This window comes from Psammomys obesus, unplaced genomic scaffold, assembly GCF_907164565.1.
Source record: "Psammomys obesus unplaced genomic scaffold, mPsaObe1.curated_primary_1811, whole genome shotgun sequence".
Classification (NCBI taxonomy): Eukaryota; Metazoa; Chordata; class Mammalia; order Rodentia; family Muridae; genus Psammomys; species Psammomys obesus.
This window is the reverse complement of record NW_026596101.1, coordinates 16,591,748-16,609,842: the sequence shown is the minus strand read 5'-3', so window position 1 is coordinate 16,609,842 and position 18,095 is coordinate 16,591,748. Positions and strand designations below refer to the sequence as shown.

General features: G+C 43.7%; 1 protein-coding gene across 2 annotated transcripts; it reads right to left on the bottom strand.

The window, feature by feature from the left end:
• Positions 1–1,252: 1,252 nt before the first annotated feature.
• On the bottom strand, positions 1,253–15,464 carry Lmod3 (leiomodin 3). Of its 2 annotated transcripts, XM_055628652.1 has the most exons (3): positions 15,171–15,464; positions 10,022–11,410; positions 1,253–1,523 (listed from the first exon to the last, which is right to left on the bottom strand). In XM_055628652.1, the coding sequence occupies exons 1-3, from the start codon at positions 15,462–15,464 to the stop codon at positions 1,497–1,499; spliced, it is 1,710 nt and encodes a 569-aa protein (XP_055484627.1). In that variant the 3' UTR covers positions 1,253–1,496. The 2 variants fall into 2 exon arrangements, 1 of the variants encoding a protein (XP_055484627.1); XR_008722668.1 differs by lacking the exons at positions 10,022–11,410; positions 15,171–15,464 and adding an exon at positions 3,102–3,236.
• Positions 15,465–18,095: the final 2,631 nt, after the last annotated feature.

Sequence of the window (18,095 nt, the reverse complement as noted above, 5' to 3'; positions counted from 1 at the left end):
TTATTTGAAGCCAGAAAAACAACTGAAGTCTGACAGAACCTTTTAAACCTGCCATGAGTTTTATACACATTTAAACCCCTTCTATTTTCTTTCTTTACAGTGTTTTTTTGTGTGTAACAGCCCTGACTCTTCTGGCACTCACTTTGAGGGCCAGGCTGGCTTTGAACTCACAGAGATCCACCGGCCTCTCCCTCCAGAGTGCTGGAGCTAAAGGTGTGTGTCAGCACACCTGGCTCATAAATCCCTTCCATTTTCAAGAGATATTCTGACACAAGTGCCATGAATTTGTAGGAAGTGATAGCTTTAATTTCTTTAAAGATATTCACTGCAATGTCTAACAGCCGGTGATCAGGTCTGAGAAGATGACATCTTGGTTTCTTTTCCTGATGCTGAGATAAAATACTCTGAGAACTAAAAGAGAATAGGGCAGAAAAGACCAATTATTAGATACTGACTTACTGGTTTATTTAGTGGTTTACCTAAAGTACTGCTTGTACTGGCTACTTGATTTTGGACCAAGCATGATTTTGGACCTGGAGAAAAAGCTGAAACAATGGGTGTGTGCCCTCACCAAGCTGCTGACTGGCACTTCTGTAAAATCTTACTTGCTTGCTTGCCTGTCCTTCCTTGCAGTTTCAGAGCAGTGTTTCTCAACCTCCCTAGTGCCACGACTCTTTTTTAATAAAGTTCTTCACGTGGTGGTGACCCCCCCCCCCTTCTGCTACCGTTGCGAATCGTAATGTGAATATCTGCCATGAAAGCTGACCCCTGTGAAGAAGTCTCTGCTTTAGAGCATAACATGAGACTACACACTGCACCCAGGACTGAGACCTTTCAGGAGCTGTTGTGGCTTTGTTCCACCTGTGTTTACATAATACAGAATTAGCTCATTCAGTTTTAATCAATCAGAGGGGTTTTGAAGAGACTCAGATTAAGTGTGTTTGTGTGTGTGAAACCTAAAACCTTGCCAATAATTGCATTGTCACCCGCACCTTTTCACCTGTAAAACAGTATGTTGTATGTAGCTGTCCCTGAGTCTGCAGTCACTCCAGGGAACTTTGTTCTCCGAGACTGCAACATGATTTACTCCCTTAAACATGCTATGGAGGGAATGGCAACAAAGGAGATGGGAGAAGAAAAAAAGGGAGTTGGTGCATAATCAACACTTTACACTTCCATCGTATTTATTGATTTTTTTTTCCAGAAGAAAGCAATAGCAAAGAGGGTGTGGGGGGGGGGGGGGGGGGGAGTTTTCTTCTGCTTCTAGAAGCATCCCTCTACAATTTTCACCCAAGGCAACCAAACCCTTAGAACAGGAACATGTTGCCTATGAACAAAGATACTCTGTATCCTTCCCTTCCTCTTTTGCCTGTGTCTTGTCACGGCCCAATCCATGCCCAGCCTGGATGGAACCACGTTCCCACTTCCGTCACTCAAAGTGTCAGTGAACCAGCCTGCAGCGCAGATCTTGCTCTTCTAGATGATTCTGTTGCCTCCTATGCCAGCTCCTTTGGCAGCTGCACCTGTGGTTTAAGCATTTGAAGAAGAGAAAATGAGTCCTGGAAATTTAGGAGCGGTGAAGCAAAAAGCGTAAAACTTACACGTCTTGGTGGATGCAGAAGGCGCTAGAAACGTTGGCTGCAGAACTCCCCAAATCATGATATAGGCAAATGAACCAAAGCCTCTGTTATTGGGTGTTGGGCAGCTCGTTTGAAGGTCCGTGAGCTTGTAGGGAAACGGGTCACAGAAACAATGAGAGCCTGAAGCCTGGCACTGGCAGTTACTAGCTGCTCGGTGGGTACTAAATGTTACTTTCCTCAGCTATAAAATGACAGTAAGACTTCCCAGCCCATACTGTAGAAGATCAAGTTACATAATAGCAGTGAGAGATAATGGGGACAGTTACTTTCAAATATTTTTATTTCACTGTGTCTTGCACAAGCCTTAGCAAGGAGAAGGGCTCAGAGTAGACAGTGACTTCCCTGAGGCCACATCCCTAGAACTGCTGGAAAGATGGCTCAGCTGTTAAAGACATCTCTTGCCGAGGACCAGAATTCATTTCTCAGACCCCACATTAGGTAGCTCACAACTGTCTGTAACTCTAGCTGCAAAGGATCTGAAACCCTCTTTTGGCCTCTCCAGTAACCCACAGTCACATGCACCTACCCACACACAAGCATTGACATATTAAAAATTACATGTGTTCTGCGGGCTGAGGAGATAGCTTTGTTCTTGTGTGGCAAATGAGTTAGAGCTCCACAAGCCACATTAAAAAACAAACAAACAAACAACAACAACAACAACAAAAAAAAAAACAAAAAAAAAAAAAAAAAAACGGTGATGGCACCCGTTCCTTGTCTCTGCACTGGAGAGGAAGACAGGGTGACCTCAGAGCTCACTGGCCAGCCACCTAGCCTACTTATCCAGCTTATCAGGTAAGTGATTGGCCCTGTTTTCACAAAACAAGGTGACTAGCACCCAAGTAATGATGCTTGAGGTTGACCTCTGACATAAAAATGTACTTAAAGGCGCACATGTCCTTGAAGCACATTTCTAATATAATGTTCAGCAAATTTTTAAAAAAGATTTATTAATTTATTATGTATACAGTATTCTGCCTGCATGCCAGAAGAGGGTCCCAGATCTCGTTATAGGTGGTTGTGAGCCACTATGTGGTTGCTGGGAATTGAACTCCGGACCTCTGGAAGAGCAGCCAACAGAACCACTCTTAACCTCTGCGCCATAGCCCCTGCCCAAGTTCACTAAAATTTAGAAATAGAATATATTTTTCAAAAAAAAAAAGTAAAAATAAATAAATAAATAAAAATAAACTATATTTAGGTAAACTTCACAAGGGCCAAACAAACAAACTACAAAAGAGTCACCTCAGCCAACTCTAAAATCCACATTCAGCTTCAGCTGCATAGCAACAGCTTAAAGTCTAGTCAGCTCTGAAAGGGTTTTAAGCGGTGCTCTCACTTAGGAGGTGACTTGTCCATCATATGTGCATTTTTCAGAAGATGCTGACGGTGTTAAGATGTGGAGAGTTTGCTAACAGCTGAGCGCATTTTCCCCCCCCCCCCCCCCCCACCCACTTGCACCTGTCAGCGGGATGAGCCTCTGCAATCTGCTGGGGCTCCTCTCTTGGTCAGTTCTTTGTCCTTGCTCTCTGGAGAGGAATGCTTCCCAGTGCCCTGCCCTCCAGAGGGGACATGTGATCTCCCTTCAGGCCGAGGGAGTCCCCATGTGCCTCTGACCCTCTCCGCCTCTGGTAAAGGACTTTGAGAAGAAGGGGGTGGCTGTGCCTGGGTCGGCTTTACCCAGGAAAACACCGATAATTAAGAGCAATGGGCAACAGAAACATGGGTGGAGTGGTTTAAATAATATGTAAACCTGAAACAAAATAGCTAAAACAAGTGTGATGTTTGTATGTTTATATATACAGGTGGAGGCTCTAAAATGATATTTAAGAGAAGCAAAATGTGGGGCTACAGAGATGGATCCGCAGTTAAGAGCACCTATTGGCTGAGCAGAAAACCCAGGTTTGGTTCCCAGCAACCACATGGTAGCTGTCGGCCATCATAACTCCAGTTCCAGGGGATCTGATGCCCTCTTAGGACCTCTACAGGCAACGCATGGTGTGCATATGAGCATGCAGGCAAACATGCACACACACAGAATAAAAGGAAATAAGAAGTCAAAGCAAAATGTTGCATCGGCTCACCCTAGGAACCAGACCCATAATACCAGGTTCCAAATAGGACCAAACTGGTAGCTCAGACCATGGGACAAAGGTCTGAGTCACTGAACAATCGTTAACTGTTTGGAATGATAGATCAGAAATCTTGCATCATGATTATTTTCTAAAATTTAACCCTTTAACTCGTCCACGGCAGCAAACATCTTGTGAGAAACCTGGGCATTTAAAGTTTCGAAAAAAGAAGACGTGTTAAGTAGACATCGGGGACACCATTTCTCAGCAGAGCAAGCAGAAACCAAGACGGCTAGATGTGATGTTACCAAAAGTCAACCTTGATCTGGGTACAGTAGCACACACCTGCAAGCTCAGGACTTGAGAGATGGAGAGAGAAGGAACAGGAACAGGAGTTCTGCCTTGGCTACATAAGATGCTGTCCCCAAACGACAACAAATACGACAAGTTTTAAAGGTTAAAATATCAAAATAACAAACAGGAGAAAATCGATTCCTGCTATTATTGGGCTTTCTTTTCTGCTTGTCAGTTTAGTTATTTTTTAAGTGTACTTGGGACATGCGAGCACATGCATGTAGAGTGTGCGTGTGCACACACACACACAAATACTAGAGAATGTAAGATTTATTTTAGTGGTGGTGGTTATTTACAACATTATCTTGAATTTGGCTGTGAACCAACACTTCAGTGTGTATCCAGAATAGAAAGAGACATGCATTAAGGAACCTGAGAGATGAACAGTGTGTCCAGAAGGGCCCTGACCCTAATGTAGATTGTGATAGGTGTTAGAAAAGAAGATACCAATAAAGGTACTATATAGAACAGGTACTATTGCTGGCTTGATTTATGTCTAGGAAGCGGTATTCGAGATATGACTTGGAAACTGTATTGACTCCAAAGGGTAGAAGAAAAGATCATTTGAGGCTATAGTGCCCCAAAGATGCTGTGATATCCTGGTCATCAAAATATGATCCCTCAAAGAAGCAGCATCAACCCTCACTGGGGAGTTGGTCAGAAGGGAGAAATCCCCATCTGTGACTTTCTGAACCAGAGACCTGCGGAAGAGCCCGGGAATGCAAAGGAAATGCTGGCAACCACTACATAGATTTTAGAAAAACTGTGTATAAAAACCCATTCCCTACGAATATTAGAGGAAGGCTTTGGCTTTTGCCCACTCTTCTGATTCCATCTATGTTGCCGTCTTTGCTACCTTGTGGGTTTTTTTCCCCACCCTTCATACCCCCAGTTTCAGCCCCTAACACTACATAAAAGAGAAAGAAGGTTAGAGGGGAGAAAGACAGAGAGGTCAGTGAATCTAATTTCTTTCTTTTAGCATGACTGCCAACTAACCACAACCAAGCTTCCAAAAACCACCAACCCCAACTCTCGGGGGCCCTAGCATTTATATACTCTCTGAAAAGTTCCCAGAATTCCAAACGCAGACGCCATACAATCACAGAAATTATCGGCAGCTGGCAAAAAATATGCTTCTGCTAGAGCACGAGGCAAATCATCATCAGCTGCTGCAGACAGACTAAAAGCGGCCTGGTCTGGGAACAGACAGAAGAAAGACACTTAGAGAACCCTAGATTATCCAAAGGGGACGAGAAGTTGGTGGGGGCAGAGGGCTGGCCTTGATTATATCTTACTGACACAAGAAGAGAAAGAAATTTGTAAAAGAACAGAAACCAGAGAACCTGGAGAAAAAGAAAGACGACTTTATAAATAAAGCCAAGTGCGGGCGAGGATGGCTCTTGGATCAATCTTCTTAAACTCTGCAGCTCCTGGTGTGCCACAGAGGCGCTGGTGTGAGCCAGGGCTACCAAACTCAAGGCTTTGTAGAGGGGAGGCTTGGCGATGCTGATCCATTACTGACTGGGCTGGGAGTGGTCTAGGCTTGTGGGTGAGCCCTGTGTGAAGTGGAATGAGTGTTCCAGTCACCTTGATGGTACAAGAACTTGGCTTTGCTCCACATGCATTTAGCCACAGCGAAAAGAAGCAGCTGCTGAGAATGGGAATCTTATCTCAGCGAAAGGTACAAAGGTTTCTCTGGAATGGCAGTTGGTAAACGAATCACAACAATTTTTAAATAGGTTAAAGAAAACCGTGCCTTTGTGCTGGCATCAGAGTGACTGACAGTAATTAACTTGAAGAGAGGTGAGCTGGTTTTTAATCTAAGCAATACATTTTCTTGGACAAGACATTAAAACAAAAGCAAACTAAAAACTTCTTCAGGAAACAAATGTGAATGAAACAAGGTGACTGGCGGGTAGCCAGTCTGAGAAAAACTGGAGAGGCCATTACCCAGCCCCACAAGAGAGGCCCACAGTGCAGAACTGGCTGGAGAGCATTTGCCTAGTGTGTGCAAAGCTCGGGAGTTCAATACACACACACACCACTTGTGCCATGCACATGCAAAGTTTGCATGTCTCGGTCTAATATTTCAGTGGTGCCAAATATTTGTGTGTTTTCTTTTGTTTGTTCTTTTAGTGTGGGCTCTAGGGATTGAACCCAAATGGTCCCAGTTATGCAGCAATCTTACCTGTGACTGAGCCATCTTCCCAACCGAGCCGTGGAGGAGTGCTGCTCACTGGCTTGCTCTCCAAGGCTCGTTCAGTCTGCTTTTTGATACAACCCAGGACCACCTGCTCAGGGGTGGCACCACCCACAGTGGGCTCAGACCTCCCACGTCAGTCTAATCATTGATCAAGAAAATGACCCGCAGGCTTGCCCTCAGGTCAGTATGGTGGGAGCATTTTCTCAACTGAGGTTCTTCCCTTTTTTCAAATGACTCTAGCTTGTGTCAAGTTGACAAAACCAACCAGGACAGGGACCTACAAGGTATTAAAATTTGTGTATTAATTTCCACCTCACGGTTGCACCCATGCTCCAAATCCACAATTCCTTTCATCTTTCTCCTCTATAAAATGAACCTGGCTAGGTCTCATCTGACTGACCAAAGACATGCACTTTGCGCGGGCGGTCGTGACATTGCTACTTGCTGGGGTTTACGGCATTTCTCTGAGCCTAAGATGCAGCTTTGTGATACTTCAGTTCCTCTGGTATGAGGAAGCACCTTGCGGCTGAAGGTGTTTACAGCCGCCGGCCCCAGGCAGGGCACATGCTGCCATCACCTCCAATGAGCCATGTGCCTTGGGCTCACTCCCGCACAGCTGCACTGAAATTTAAATAATGACAGCAAATGGGGAGAAGGTGACGGGCAGAGGGAAGAAGACTTTGTGCTGGTTTTGAGCATCTGTCAATCTAATATTGTGTCAAAAGACAGGCTAAAAACCAAAGGAAAGAGAAAAGAGAAAAAAAAAAACTTTGGAAAGATTGCTCTATGATCTGGTCTTAAAGCAGACATTTATCCTGTGGGAAACAGAACACAGAGCAATGGGAGTGATCGGAGTCATGTGTTTTCACATTATCCTCATAGAGTACTTTATAGGATTAAATAGAAGAAGTCACGGGGACTAGCTGAGATACATGCAAAAGGAGCCGCTGCGGCCCCATCCCAGGCAACTGAAGGCAAAGGGAGCTGTCAGCAAACAGACGGGGCAAAGCCATTTCAAGGCAGAGGTCAATAAGCAAGGCTACCATTCTAAAAGGGTTTCCCTTCTTAGCTGGCTGTGCAAGCATGAGGACCTAAGTTGAGATTCCCAGGACCTACATAAAATGGCGGTTGTGAAGGTGCATTGCCTGTAGCCCCAGTGCTGGGGGGAGGGAGGGCATAAATAGGCAGATCCTGGGGGTGAGGGTGGGGTTATTGGCCCGATAGTCTAGCGAAAATAGTAAGGTCCACATTCAATGAGATGAATCTCAAAAAAAACCTGAGGTTGGGAGGAGGCTGGAGAGTTGACTCAGTGGTTAAGAACACTTGCTGCTCTTTCAGAGGACCCAGGTTGATTTCCCAGCACCCACAGCAGGTGGGTCACAACTGTCTAGAGCTCCAGTTTCAGCAGATCAGGAGCCCTCTCCTGTTCTCTGAGGGTATCGGGCTTTGAGTGGTGCACAGACATACATGCAGGCAAAACACTCAAACACATAAGATAAAAGATAAGCAACAAGGGTGGAGAACAATTGAGAAAGAACCTGATATTCATCTCCGGCCTCCACATGGGCATGCATAGGCAAGATCTCCTGCATATGTACGTACACACATGCACACACACACACACACACACACACACACACACACAGGAAGACCAAACACATTTCAAATGGATAGCATTACAAAACCAATGAGCACCTTCCTATTTCATGGGATATTGTTTGTTTGTGTTTTTGAGACAGGGTTTCTTTGTGTAGCCTTGGCTGTTACTGGACTCGCTTTGCAGACCAGGCTGGCCTCGAACTCACAGCGATCCGCCTGCCTCTCCCTCCCTGAGGGCTGGGATCAAATGTGTGGGACACGGTGCCCGGCTTCATAGGATATTTACTCTTACAGCTATCAGCATGAATTTATTTTCATGTTTTTTTACTCTTGGTTTTAAACCTAACACTGCCACACCCGCAGTTACATAAAACGAAGAGAATCTTGGTCCTGAAAAGCTGTTGAGCTTGTACTCAATTTAGACACTGGAATCTGCCGTCCCTTCTTACATAACCGACAGGAGCAGTTACTGCGATAAGAGTCAGTGAATGGATGGAATGGGATGGTCTCGATGGAGCGCTCGCTCCTATCCTGGGGTAGGAGGTTTGCTCAGATGGTCACGTGAACTCCTCTCCCTTTAACGTGAATTTTTAAAATTCTTGTTCCTTTTAGCATATTATTTTCTGACTGTATAGCACCAAGACAGCTCGACTAATGTCCACTCGTGACTTCAAAGGGACAGCTTTCACAGACAGCGCCCTTACCTACGCCAGCAGAGGTCTGGCTGTCCCAGGAAGAGCAGGTGCAGACAGGCTTCTGCCCTGCCCAAAGGCAAGCAGAGGACCTCTGCCTGACCTCTTGTGACTTCTGGCATTCTCCCCTGACACCTGTCCTAGGACCAATCCAGCTCACTCCAAATCACAGATAAAAAAACATCTTGGGTGCAGAAAATAGGACTATGACACTACATTTCCAGGAGATGGGAATTCAAGACATTCTTATACACATATGTAAATAATAGCAGTCACCTTAAGATTAGAAAGCTCAGTAAAGCTGAAAAAAGAAAAAAAAAAAAACCCACAGACTGGCATGGGTATTTGTTTTCCATATCCTGAATAAAAAAAGAGAGAACCTCTATAATGAATTAAATTGACTGTGTTGTGTTATATGTGTGTGTGTATTGACAGTCAAGCATCAACCAATATGGCCCTATATAGACATCAATTCTTCGACTAGCACTGTAATAAATGACAAAAAAAAATTCATATCTACAACCTAAGCTCAGGGAATAAAGCCAGCTCCCCAGTCAGCTTTAGCCCAGGCTTTTATAGAGACTCCGTGAATATTAAAACTGAAATAATTTTCCGTGAGACATTTTAAACTCCACTGGCTCTTGAGGATGGTAACCTGAGGTTTGCCTTTTGTCTGGCTGCCTAACAAGCAAACAGAAATGTATTGCAGGTGGTCTAGCTTCGTCTGCTGATAAAGAAACGAGTCTGTGAAGCCTTTATTCTAGATACTCACAAACGTGGCTTAATTGGTTTTTGTTTTCTCTCATTTGATACTTCAAGGAGGCCCCTGGGGTCTCTAATTCTCAGCTCTATGTGCCCAGAATGGTCTAATTTTGCACATGCACATCAAGGATTCAAAATAGCTCGCTAAATCAAAATTTGACACCTTAGGACTCAGTTTTAACCTCAGTGCTACCACTTCCTGGTGGCATCCGCTAGACATGCTATTAACTTCCCAAAGCACCAGTCTCCCCTTCACAAAATGGGGAGAATAATTTCGACAGCCTTCAAGAGTTCGCGTGATCATGCGAGTCAGTTAGCTTACCCAAGCGCTTAATAGAACATAGCTGCAAGTATTATTGTCACAGGGCGTACCTCCGTCTTTACGAGTAAATAGTAATTTAATTCTACTGTTGTTGCTTCTCTGCCTATCGATAGCCAAGATCCCGGTGTCAGACTAAAGGGGACAGAGGTGGAAATACAGCTCATTTGCCAGGGCACTTGCCCAGCATGCACAAAGCCCTGACTGAGTTCGATCCCCAGCACCACATAAACCAGACAGGATGGGGTACACCAACCCTGAGCTACCTAGCAGCGTGAAATAGATGAGAGCCTGTCCCCAGAATAAAATATAGTATAAACAAGAGGGAGAGAGGGACTGGAACTGAAAAATGTTCATCATTTCCCCCTCTTCTGACTTACAGGTTTTAGGTAGGCCACATTGCTGTGTCGGATGTCATTCAGGAGCTGGTCTCTGGGAGTGATTTCCACCAGCGGGGGTGGCCTGTTTCTCGGCACTGGCTTGAGGGTTTTGATTACATCTTTGAGGTTGGTTTTCTCCTGCGCCTCTCTGGCTTCCGGCATTCGAGATTTGCGCTGAATTCTCTTCAGCTTCACCACCCGGAAGGAGTCTGGGTCGGTCTTGCACTGTGGAGGCTGGGGCGGGTGTTTGATCATTTCCTTCCTTCCACCAAAGGGGACTTCCTGAGAAGGGAGGGGCCGCCCAGGTGAAGGCTGGAAGAACTCCTGCATCCTGGGGTCAGGCATGGGTCCTCCCAACCTCTCCCACATCCCAGGCGGCAGCCCCAACCCATTCTCCAACATAGCTATGAGCTTTCTCTGCTCTTTAAGTTGCTGCTGCTGCTGCTCCTCTTTTCTTTTCTGCCTCCGTTTATCCTGGTTCCTGGTAAGCAGATTAGTTACCACCATTCTGGGACCCGGAAGCTCGAAATGGTAGCCCATCTTCAACAGAGTGTTGTTGGCCTTCAGGAGCCTTGATATTTCCATCTCGGCGTGGTGGCCCAGCATATGCCTCTGGTTGTGAAACCTAAGTTCAGTGAGCGTTTCGTTGAACTGGAGGCACCTCATGATGGCCACGATGCCCTTCCCTGTGATGAAGTTCGACTCAATATTGAGCGTTGTGATGCTCCGGTTTTCTCGCAACATGTTGGCCAAGGCGAATGCTATGCTCTCGTCTGCACCGACATTGGCCAAACTGAAGCTTTTGATGTGCTTGTTTTTCTTCATCGCATTGACAAAGTCCAGTAACATTTCTTTAGGGATATTTTCGATGTTGTTCAGGTTGAGTTCCTTCATGTCGGGATCGTTCTGTCTCACTCGTCTCAAGCTTCCATCCAGGTCTGTCTGGTTCCCTGAAGGCCTTGCACTGACCTTCAGAAAACTGGTATCTAGAGCTAACTTCTTAGGGTCTAATTTGGCTATTTTCTTTTCACTTTTTTCGTTGGTCTCTGCTGCATCTTTTTGCTCTTCCAGCACTTTATTAGTTGGCTGCTGGCACTTGCCTATACTGTTGTGGATTTGTTCCTTTGCTTCATTGTTTTCTCGTTTGCCTTGTCCATCGTCTTGGTCCTCTTCATCCTCCTCATCTTCATCCTCCTCATCTTCATCCTCTTCATCGTCATCCTCTTCATCTTCTTCACCTTCATCATTATCTTCTGTTTCTTGTGCATTGTTGCTCCCATGTGATTCCCTTTTATTTGTGACTATTTCACTATTGAGCTTTTCCTTTAAAAACTGGGGCATGTTTTTAATCCCTTTGTCTCTTACTTCAAGCTGTTTTTGAGTGTTTTCCTAAAAGATAGATTTACAAATAGTTAGAATAGATAGCAGTGAAAAAATACAAAATACAACAATGTCTACTGGAGTTTAGAATATTTTTAGGGGCTGAAGAGATGGCTCAGAAGTTAAGAGTGTCTGCTGCTCTTCCACGGGACCTGAGTTTGTTTCTCTGCACCCAGGAGTGGCTGCTTGTAGCTGCTTCTGGCCTCCTCAGGCACCATACTCAAATACACTAAGACTAACTTGACACTGCACAGGCACACACACAATTAAAAATTTAAAAAAATCTCTAAAATATATTTTTAGGGCTGGGGAAATGGTTCAGTGGGTAAAGTACTTGCTGCAGAAGCGTCAGGATCGGAGGACCGGAGTTCAAATCTCCAGCACCCACGTAAAGTAAGGCGAAAGATGGGAGATGGAGAAAGAAGAATCTCTGAAGGCTCATGGGCCAGCTGGCCTGGCATATGCAGTGGTGATTAAGAGACTCTGCCTCAAACAAGGTGAATGCTGAGGACCGACAGGTTGACTTCTCTCTCTCTTTCTTTTTCTTTCCCTTTCTTTCTTTCTTTCTTTCTTTCTTTCTTTCTTTCTTTCCTTTCTTTCTTTCTCTCTCTCTCTCTCTCTCTCTCACTCACTCACTTATACACACAAACTTGCACACATAGACACACAAAAGATTTTATAAAATTGTAAGCGAAGCCAGGAGGCATGATGGCACCACTTTTAACTTCATCACTCTAGATGCAGAGGCAGGCAGATCTCTGGGTTTTGGGCCAGTCTGGTCTAAATAATGAGTCCCTACCTACCCAGGCCTACATAGAGAAACCCTGTCTCAAAAACAAAACAAAACCTTAAGTGAAAAAAAAAAATGTAAGGAAAAACACTCAGGCTAGTAAATCTTAAGTATAATATTATTCCATGTATGTATATGTATACATACAGATTTACATATGTATAGGAAAAAAAAAAACTTCTGGAAGTGTTACCAAATTCCTGTTGTGTTTTTTGTTTTCTGAATCAGGAAGGTCACCCCTGGAACAAATGAAGAAGGATCAGCTGGACACGACACCCGGTACTTGCGATGGGTAGCTTGTGTTTTAAGTTTGCTTTGTCTTTCTGATATAGAAGACCCTACAATACGCAAATCCAACCAAGTGAGGATGGACTTTTGCGGACACACTCCCAGCTGTACTTATCTCCTTCCAGAACCACTCATCCTTTGGGTGCTTTGGGAACTGGTTCCTGGAACACCAAAACTCAATTCATATATGTGTGTGTGTGTGTATACATATGTGTGTGTGTATATATATATATATATATATATATATATATATTCACACATATATATATAGACATATATGTATACACACAGAAATATATATCCCAGACACCCATCTTCCCATACAAGAGGAATTTTACATTGTCTCTAGACCATCTAATATTTACTACAAGTGATGTAAACATGAATACTGTTTTGTTTTAAAAACTGAAAAGAAAAAAAAAAATCTGTATATATCCGGTTCACATGGCAACACAAAACAGAACGAAACAACTTTTTAGTGTTTTCAGTTCACAGTTCATTGAATCCAAGGATGTAGCCCCTGAGGATACACAAGGCCAAGTACAGTAAAGTAAATCCTGGTTAATTGTGTTTTCAGATTCTGTGGGGTTTTGTTTTGTTTGTTTGTTTTCTTTTTAAAATTTATTATGTATACAGTGTTGGATTTTTTGTGTTTTGTTTTATTTTGTTTGAGACAGGGTTTCTCTGTGTAGCCTTGAGTGCCCTGGACTCCCTTGGTAGACCAGGCTGGCCTCTGGCCTCAAACTCACAGGGATCCATCTGTCTCTGCCTCCCTGAGTGCTAGGATTACAGGTGTACACCACACCTGGCCAGACTCTGTATTTTTTTTAAAAATGGTGTTAAAACATATTGGAAACTTTATACAGATTTTAAAATCCTTGTACTCAACAGAACAATGTTAAAAAATAGCTTCCTGTTGGGCAATGGTGCCACAACTTTAATTCCAGCACTCAGGAGGGAAAGGCAGGTGGATCTCTTATGAATTCAAGGATAGCCTGGTCTACAGAGTGAATTCCAAGACAGCCAGGGCTACAGAGAGAAACCCTATGTTGGAAAAAGAAAAGAAAAGAAAAAGGGAAGAAGAAGAGGAAGAGGAGGAGGAAGGTTTCTTTATACTCTCTGTGTAACTACCCTTCCTAAAGTATCCACTGCTCTCATAGACATGCTGCATTTTCTGAGACTATGATGGTTCAAGGAAACGGGAGTAGCCTGATGATCTCAATTGTGTTTTTAAAACCTTGGTTTGGATTCTGGCTGTGAGAGAACCACCATCATTACTCACTAGTGACTGAAGCAAAGCGCCAGCCTTAAAATGGAACAGGGTTAGGGTGAGATTTACAACTCTTAGCTGTGTCTGGGACGTGAAAAGGCAGTCTTTCAGATCAGCGTTAGCTTGGTTCTCGTGCACCGATTACTACACTTTACATACATTCGAGTGCCTCGCAGGTGTAATTCCGAAAGCCAGAGGGGAAGCCTGGCACACAGCATTCTGAGCAGGAACTTAACGCGGATGACACAGTGAAGGTTGGATTTGACAACTGACCAAGTAATCACAACCTGCTCCATCTCATTCCTCGTGTGTGCCAGCAGGGGGAGCCAACCATCAAGCTGTTTAATGTACGCGGAGGGGAAGAAACAAAAACCCTCGTTCCGGCTTGATCAGGCTAGCGTTTGCCACGTCATTTGCAGATCTCTAACAACGGCAGGTCAGTGTGTTTGAAGACAATCTCATGTAGACACCAGTTTTAGGATCAAGCCGGAGATTTATTTCCTGGAGTTCAGTTCCTGTTTATTGCTCAATACTTCCTTTCGTTGCTCCGGTGAGACAGCAGTGTGATGAGATACACCTGGATCTAGCAGGTGGCCCGAAGAAACCTGACTTGCGAGAGCTGTCTTCTTTTTTCTAAGTTATTTTAAACTGCAGCATTAAAAATGTGTGCTTTAGGGCCACCAAAATGGCTCAGCAAGTAAAGATACCTGCTACCAAATCTGACCACACACCCACACACCCACACACACGCACGCACGCACACACATGCACAATTAATAATAACATGTAATTGACATTTTATTTGTCCTTTATACGTAGTAGGTTTGTAAAGCTCACATCAGCTCTTAATTTTCAGGTTAAAAGGTCTCAAGAAAAGACTATCTTGAAGACAGCTTCTTAACCATCAATTTCCAGATATCATCACCGACCCCCAACATACGGTGTACCCACATTTTCAGTCTTGGGTTTGGTTTAGTGTGTATGGCCAGATTTCCTCAGAACTGGGGAATCTTTGACATTATATATAAAATATTGAATGTACAGAAATAGGCTGGAAATGGGGGGAGGCTGTCAAGTTTTGATGAGCTTCTCAAAGGGAGAAGCTAAAAAGAAAAAAGGGAGAAGAGCTGCTTCTGGATTATGACTTAATCATTACCCATCATGGCTACAGACCACAGAGACCCTGGCAGCAGGGTTGTAAGAGACACACTGACAAGGAGTCATCGGCTTTCCCCCTTGCAACTATATCGTTCTTCAGCAAGTTACAGTCAGGAATAGGACTTAATATCATGACTTAATTTAGATGTGGCAAGATCCAAAACAGAACCACACACTATAGTCTTGAGAAATGACAATGGCCAAACAGACCCTGCCAGTCCAGTCCCGGTGGCCATTTCTGTCCCACACAGACCCCTAGTTACCTCAGACTGCACAAAGCTGACGGGAACTCGCTCATCTTCCAGCATGCGTCTAGACGCCTTTTGTAAATACATGTAATCGACGAGAGATTTATGGTCAAAGTTTCCTGTGGGGGCCTTATCGGTTTGATCTTTTTGGATCATGCCCACAGGAAGGTGGGGGTCGGGGGCCATGACCTCCATCTCCGACTGCAGTTCCTTCAGTTCTTCAGGGGACAAGTTGGCCAAGATTTCATCTTCATCAAGCTCCTCACTGAGGGTGTCTTCTTGATCAGAATTTCTGCTGTGCTCTGACATCGTTCACTTTTTTCCTATCTGCTTCTAGATCACCAGAGAAGAAGAAACGATCCGAGATGATTAAAAAGACCGAAAGAATCAGTACGCAAACCCCTCAATGTCTTCCAGTTAACCAGAATCTCAGGTCAAGCCACCCTTGAGAGATCCTCTCCCTCAATGGTGTTTGTTGAGCTGCTGGGAGTGACTGGGGTTCAGCTCATGTGGGATCTATATTAAGCAAGGTTTTCTGGGCAGGTTGTGGAACTACTACATGACTCCCTTTTCGGCAACTTGAGTCAGCTGTGCAAATCCGTCTGACATTTCAGTGCAGCTGCGGCGGCGGACAGCGAGTAGCCGGTCTAGGGAATCTCTGCAGGAATAAGTTGCATTCTTTTCTAATGCCCTCCTGTGGCTGTGTCCAGCCCCATGCAGCCTGCACCCATGTGCTCTAGATTTCAAGGCAGGGGGCGGGGGGGGGGGGGGGCTCTGCTGCTCATTTAAACAACTCACAAAACATGAGAGTGAAAATCCAGCCGGCAAATGCAGTTTCTCCTGGAATTAGGAAAAAAAAAAAAAAAAGTCCCTTAGAGGTGGAAGGTGAGCTCCCCAGCCTCGCTCTTGTCTCCAGCAGGCTCTGGAAGCCATCCACAGAAGAGAACAGCTCAGGTCTTGCTATGGTATTCAGCCCTGTGTAAGTGAAACTGTGCAAGCTGCTCTTTATCTGCATCGAGATCCTGTGACCTGACAGATGGGGATAACAAGCCCCTGAATTTCCATGTAAGGGAGGAGCTGAGCATTTATCTCCTTAGTAAGTGATCATCAAAGCTAGCTAAATTAAGATGGATCTGGATAGAATTTTTATTTTTTTCAATCGAACCATGGAAGTACTGGGATAAAGAAGTTGTGAAAAGATTTTTATTTATTTATTTATTTATTTTTGTAACCTGGAGGGAAGGACAATAATTTTTTCAAGTGCTTTTAGAGAGGGGCATGAGCAACAGAAAGAAGGACTGAGCTGAGGAAAAGACTACAGTACTATACAGCTTTTTCTGTTTGTTTGTTTTGGTTTTTTCTTTCTTTTTTCTTTTTTTTTTTTTTTTTTTTTTTTTTTGCTTTTTGTTTTTAAAGTCAGGGCTACTCTGTATAGCCCTGGCTGTCCTGAGACTCATTTTGTAGACCAGGCTGGCCTTGAACTCAGAGGTCTGCCTGCCTCTGCCTTCTGGAGTGCTGGGATTAAAGGCAATGTGCCACTACAGGCTAATTACTTTCAAACTTTGGATTTCACAACTCTGCACTCGGAAATACAGATATCTTTGTACAAACCTGAAGGGTGACACACAGAGCTAGAGAGAAAACAAATGTTTCACCTTATTTCTTTGTTGAGAGCAACTGTAAGGAACGCTCTTGCTTATTTCAGTCGTTTCTTTAGAAATAGGAACTCCATGCTACTGTGTCACCTTTGTAGCACTTTGGACACGGAACCCAGGGATTTGGTCCTAGAAGTCAGCCCTGCTCTTGGTGGCATCCCTAGCCCTGTGTTCTTTGGCTTATTGTTTGTTTCTGATATAGAGTTTTGTTATGTAGCTTCGGAACCTTGAACTTGCAGCTATGCTCTTGCCTCTGACACCCAAGTGTCATGATTACAGACATATTCCACCACACCCAGTCAGCAACCTGTGTTTTCTTGTTGATAAAATCAGATTACTTTTGAGGCAATCAGATATTCTGAAACCACATAATTTTAAAGATCTCCCTGTAAGGACCTTTTTAGTTCATAAAGCACCTAGTTCATGTAACCGATCCTTAATTTTTGCATATTAAGCTGTTTTCATTTCTCACGAGTACAAACAGTTCTTCAATGAACATCTTACCAGTCACATATTTTTATATACCCAAGTTTGTTTGCTCAGGCTAAATTGGTTAAGTTCTTAGAAATCAAATTGCGGGATCAAAGAACGTGAAAAACTAAATGTGTTTCATGTGAATGCCTAAGTGATCCTCTTAGTATTGTTGCAATATATCCCCAGCGTGGGTAAAATTATATACGTATATATATGTTACCATTCTTCTTACATATATATATATATATATATACATATACATATACATATATACATATACATACATATATACATATATGTATATGTGTACACACAAACACACACACACATTCCTTTATGTTCCAGAGTTCTGCATTCAGACTCAACAAATCAACAGATAGAAATATATTTAGAAAAAAAAAATTGCATCTGAAAAGATTGAATCTGTATGTGTTTTTTTGTTTTTGTTTTTGTTTTTTTTGCCTACTTCATTATCCCCCCAAACAGCACAGTCATATTTCAGGGACAGCCATAGAAACACGTAAGGAAAAACCAGAACAAGGAACAAAATATAGAACATTTAAAAAAAAATGCTTCCATATGTAAAAGGAATTTTTATCTGCCTGTTTCAGTTGTTGTTTCGGAGGCTTATCACCTCTGTCTGCTAACCTACGTTTAGTCCTGGTAGCTTGTAGCCTCAGTACACCGTAACCTAGATGTTTTCAGCCTTTGAGACTTACTGCTGAATAAGCTCACCCTTTCTTGTTCTTACTAAGCTCTGGGCTGGCTGGTTCAACTCAGCAGTTCTGGCTCAAACTCCTCCCCCAGCTGA